The sequence below is a fragment of the Embiotoca jacksoni genome, unplaced genomic scaffold (assembly GCF_022577435.1).
Source record: "Embiotoca jacksoni isolate LCO1_2020_lvr unplaced genomic scaffold, fEmbJac1.0.p SCAF_51, whole genome shotgun sequence".
Lineage (NCBI taxonomy): Eukaryota > Metazoa > Chordata > Actinopteri > Embiotocidae > Embiotoca > Embiotoca jacksoni.
Window position 1 is genome coordinate 2,119,417 of NW_027185405.1, and position 5,000 is coordinate 2,124,416.

The 5,000-nt window shown below is 48.1% G+C and overlaps 2 protein-coding genes across 6 annotated transcripts in view; both read left to right on the forward strand.

Annotated features, from left to right (window-relative positions):
• ttc29 (tetratricopeptide repeat domain 29) overlaps positions 1 to 3,030 on the forward strand; it is a 4,793-nt gene extending 1,763 nt beyond the window's left edge. For 2 of the 4 annotated variants that reach the window (XM_069172152.1, XM_069172153.1), the window contains exons 3-11: positions 1 to 33; positions 498 to 664; positions 892 to 1,068; positions 1,163 to 1,375; positions 1,523 to 1,608; positions 1,786 to 1,877; positions 2,048 to 2,171; positions 2,371 to 2,460; positions 2,582 to 3,030. The exon at positions 1 to 33 is cut by the window's left edge and continues 27 nt beyond it. In XM_069172152.1, coding sequence (XP_069028253.1) covers positions 1 to 33; positions 498 to 664; positions 892 to 1,068; positions 1,163 to 1,375; positions 1,523 to 1,608; positions 1,786 to 1,877; positions 2,048 to 2,171; positions 2,371 to 2,460; positions 2,582 to 2,698 — 1,099 coding nt within the window. In that variant the 3' untranslated portion in view covers positions 2,699 to 3,030. The remainder of the gene's footprint in view (positions 34 to 497; positions 665 to 891; positions 1,069 to 1,162; positions 1,376 to 1,522; positions 1,609 to 1,785; positions 1,878 to 2,047; positions 2,172 to 2,370; positions 2,461 to 2,581) is intronic. The other 2 variants (XM_069172154.1, XM_069172155.1) reach the window with 2 other exon arrangements.
• A 725-nt stretch (positions 3,031 to 3,755) lies between these two features.
• The window catches only part of slc10a7 (solute carrier family 10 member 7), an 8,850-nt gene continuing 7,605 nt past the window's right edge, over positions 3,756 to 5,000 (forward strand). For both annotated transcript variants that reach the window (XM_069172079.1, XM_069172080.1), the window contains exon 1: positions 3,756 to 4,026. In XM_069172079.1, the coding sequence (XP_069028180.1) occupies positions 3,927 to 4,026 (100 nt within the window). In that variant the 5' untranslated portion in view covers positions 3,756 to 3,926. The remainder of the gene's footprint in view (positions 4,027 to 5,000) is intronic.

Sequence of the window (5,000 nt, forward strand, 5' to 3'; positions counted from 1 at the left end):
GTGTGTGGAGCTGCTGCAGGCAGGTTTCCACAGGTATCTCCTCCATCTCTCATCACTGATTCATTCTGAGGTTGTTTCTTTACAGATACAAATATCACGTCGGTTTAATACGTAAAAATAAAACCAAAGATTATCGTAAATCTTTTCTGTCAACATCTCAGCACACGTTTGTCCGTCGGCGCCGATCTTCACACAGGACATGTTTAATTAGATGTTTGATAATCTCGGACAATAAACTGGCTGCAGTATTCATAACTGATTATTTGAATATTTCAGTCGACTTCTTTCTGACTGACAGCAGAAACATGTTGACTTCATGACTAAAAACAGATTATCAAGGAAATAATCCTCCTTTTCTGTGTGTCCTCCCGGAGGATCCATTATAGCTGACGTTAGACTTCAGTGGAGCAGTTATTAAGTTAAGCTTCGTCGGATCTTCCTGCTGCCACGTGTCCTCTGTAAGAACCCGTTAAAGGTTCTGCGTGTTCCCGCCTCAGGTCGTTCTCCGAGCTCTTCACCCTGCTGCGATCCGATCAGGACCGGAGGGCGGCGGCCGAACCCGGTTCCCCTCTCAGCCTCAGAGGGTCCTCACTGGGGGAGCAGCCGGACAAACTGGAGGCCATGAGGCTGCACCTGGGCCGGGCCGAGCATGCGGAGAGGACCGGTACACACACACACACACACACACACACACACACACACACACACACACACACACACACACACACACACACACACACTGTAGACTATACGTGCCGAATCAAAGGTGAGACCCTGTTTGTCGTGCTGAGGAGAAAAGAAGTGATCAGAGTCATGATGGTGTGTGTGTGTGTGTGTGTGTGTGTGTGTGTGTGTGTGTGTGTGTGTGTGTGTGTGTGTGTGTGTGTCCAGGTTCCTGGTCCGTGGTGTGTGACCAGTTTCTCCTCTTGGCCCGGTTCTTCTCGATGCCGGAGGATCTCTGGATCAGTTTGTATTTCTACCACAGCTGTGCAGACAGAGAGAGAGGGGGGCAATCGAGGGCGGCCACCGAGGCCCGGGCCTGCCTGGCTGAGATGTACCTGCAGCAAGGTGGACCGCACACACACACACACACACACACACACACACTCACACACACACACACACACACACTCACTCATAACGCTGCGGTCTCCTCCTCCAGACGACCTCCAGCTGGCCCGGCAGCAGGCCGAGATGTGTGTCCAGCAGGCGGAGGAGAGCGGCTGGAAGGACTCGGCCGGGCGGCCCCTGAACCTCCGGGCATCCGGGCTGCTGTGGAAGATCTACAGCCGGCTGGCGGACCCTCTGCTGGCCGCGGGGGACCACAGCCAGGCCCTGACGCTGCTCCACAGCGGCTACAAACTGACCACAGACTGTAGGTGGAGGCAGGAAGTGGGGTGACGGAGTGGAACATCTTCCTGATCAATCACAGAGCATGAAAATACAGAATAAAGCTGCTCTCTGATTGGCTCGTCGTTCCAGTGAGTGTCAGAGATAAAACAGTGCTTCCTGTTTGTTTCAGCCGGAGACAAGGAGATGGAAGAGGAGGCGGCCTTTCAGCTGGGACTGGCCTATCAGAGCGCAGGAGACCACGACTCAGCCAAACAGGTACCGGACACCTTAGACCTCCTGTGAAGATTCCAGCTTTATTCCCTCACGTGATCAATCAAATGATCAATATAATGCTGAATTAAACTACAGAAGAAGAAGAAAACCGTGATTATATTCTGTGTTTACGAATGAAACCCTGATTATTGATTTACTAATGAAACCGTGTGTGTCCAGTTCTTCAACATCTGCATGGACATCTGCAGGACACTGGAGGACACAGACGGACTGTTGAAGGCCTACAAGGCTACGGCCAAGTCTTTAGAGAGGTACACACACACACACACACACACACACACACACACACACACACACACACACACACACACACACACACATAGGTCGACACTGGAGCTTCATGTTCTTCAATGTACATGAATGTGTGTGTGTGTGTGTGTGTGTGTGTGTGTGTGTGTGTGTGTGTGTGTGTGTGTGTCAGTCAGGGAAACGTGGATGAGACCGTCAGATGTTTGCAGACGTTGGTCGACATCTCTCGCAGCAGCGGACTGGAGCACAAAGTGGCCGACACCTACCTGTGTCTGGGCAGTGTGTACTACACTATGGTAACACACACACACACACACACACACACACACACACACACACACACACGCTGCCTGTGAAAAAATGAAACCTGATTATTTTAAATTATTAGTCTCTTTGTTGAACATTCAAGTACATAAACATTTTGATGTGTTTATTTATGTTAAAGTGCTGAGTCATGAACTTATCAGGCCCCGCCCCCTCCCTCCCCCCCTCCAGAATGACTATGTCAGAGCCGGTGAGTACTTCCTGCAGGGTTACCACGTGGCTTGTGAAGTGAGAGAAGTTGCTCTGCTGGAGAGAGCTCAGGTACGCCATAAGCCCCGCCCCCTCCACGCTTGCAGATGAAGTGAAGAACAGACAGAAGATCACTTAGTCTCCACCGTCCCTCCAGATGTTGTGATCACAGCTGTTCCGTTGTCTCCGTCAGGTGATGGCGGCCAGCGCTCGCGCTCGCGGCCTGATCGAGAAGTATGGCGACGTGGAGTCGGCGCCGCCCGCCGACCTGCAGCACCTGTTGGAGACTGTCGACTCAGCATCTGATTGAAGTATGAACTGAGACAAACCGAGGAAACACCTCCAGGACTCACAAAAAACTCATCAGATCAACCAGCTCTCTCCCGTCTTCTTTGATTGGCTGTTAGACGCCACCGTGGACCCCGCCAAAATAAAACAGCAAATTACACACTTCTGTGACTGCAACAGAAATAAAAGTCCGACGATAAAAACCTGAATCAAATCTTTTTAAAACTCAGATTTTCTCATCAATCACTCATTAAATTAATTTAACATCATTTCATGTTCTTGTCAAAGTAACGACTCATTAAAAAATCGCAGCTTCAGCTCTCATCCAGCTTTTGTGAAACTGATCCGACAGAATAAAATCACAAAACAAACAAAGTGTATTTGATTCATTTCAGCTCAAACAAACTCATTCGCGGTCCCCAGAGGACGAATCCTTCCCCGACTCTGAATGTAGCGCCACCATCAGGTCGACGTTTGACGTCCAAAACGCCACTGAGTTAAATCAACAGAAGTCACCGAACTACTTTTATTATGTTCTTTAAAAAGGATCATTTGAAAGGTTATATTTTATTTTTCTCGTTTTGTTTTGTTGATCATGTTTGTCTTCTGTTTGTTGTCTTGTGCTTCTGTTCTATTTTAATCTTTTTGTTGACGTTATATTTCTAAAAACATTTTGTATGTTGTCTCCTGTGACACATTTAAAACAGTGATTTGAAAGGAAACTGACACTATTTCATTAGTGTCTGATTATGAAAGCATGTTAGAACATTCATGTTACGGCTGTTTATTGAGTTGTGATGACAAACTAGATCATATAGATTTATTGTATTTGTCACTTACAAAATATTTAAGTATTTAATTACATGTTGAAAAAAGATTGAATTACACCTTTTTTTATTATTATTATTATTTTTAATGTAGACCTAATTTTTGTGCACATTTTGTGTCTTGATGAACCTTCTGTTCCGTGTTTATTGATCTGTTGACCGTGTTAACGTGTCCGGTACTCTGAAACCCGCTGCGCCTCTCCTGCACTCTTTACGGCTGCGCTGTGTTGCCCCCACGTGACCGGAAGCAGCTCCAGTTTTTCCTGCCCGCTTGTGTTTCTCCTGACAGAAAACCGTCCGGAGAAGAAGCAGCGGCAGAGTTGTAGAAACTTCGGTACCGGCTGCGGTGACAGCGGGGGGGGCGGGGAGGGGAGGCGGTCAACCGGCCGGAGGGCAAACCCGGTGGAGCCCGCGAGCTGAAACATGGGCCTCCTGGCGAGGATCCGGAAAGAGTGGTTCCTCCTCGGGATCGTGCTGGTCATCTTATCCGCCAAACTGCAGCCCAGCGTCGGTGTCCGAGGAGGTGAGCGGGGCGGGTCACCACGCGGGACCCGGACAACACGTGCACGTGTCAGCTGTTTAATAAGCAACAACAATCTGTGTTTTATTGACCAACACGAGCGGACACACTTTTGTCGGTCGGTGCCAGACTCCCACAGACTTTCCCCTCTTTTTACTTTCTGCTGCTCTTTGCGGCCGCACAGAAACCGACCAGAGGAAAACGGGACACCTTACATTCACCGACCGGAGTCGGTTAATCGATCGGCGTGGGTCCGTGTCACGAGACTGAACGTTTCTTTTTATTAAACCTGCCAACTTTCAGACTTCGTTTAAACTGTGGTGTTTCTGACAGCGCGCGTTATTCCGCGCACGTGACGTCCGTGAATGTTATTGATTATGAATCGATTGATGACGTGATGAATGAGTGTTTGTGGGAAAGTCAAGAAGCTGTAAATGTCATTCAGAGCAACGCGGGCTCTGCCTGAGTGCGTGTGCGCGTGTGTTTTGCACACCTGGCACCACAGTGACACGTCGCATTGAGCAGTCATGTCAACACCAACTGCGCGCTCCCGAGTGCGCGGTCACGAGTACACCATCTTTTATTTAATTTTTTGTATTTATTTATTTATTGTTAATAAAAACTTGGCGGTGGGTTTTGTCACGTGACCCTCACCTGCTTTGTGATCACGCGCAGAAAAGTAGCGACGGAGATAAAACGGTCGTTGACCTCTGACCCCGGAGGTCAGCTCAACACACCTGCACTGTCAACAGCTGATCAGATAAGCTCCCGTGCTGCCTTCAGGTGCTGCTCGGAAACTCGTCAAAGATTTTAGACGGTTTATATTGAAAATAAAATAAAGGTGGGGAGTAAAATTCACCATGTCGTAGTTAACTAGATAAAACTACACGTTTATAGATAAAACATTTAATTCCTGATCATGAATCATATGAAGTGAGTCGGTTTTATTCTGCAACAGCTGATCTTTATGAAATTTA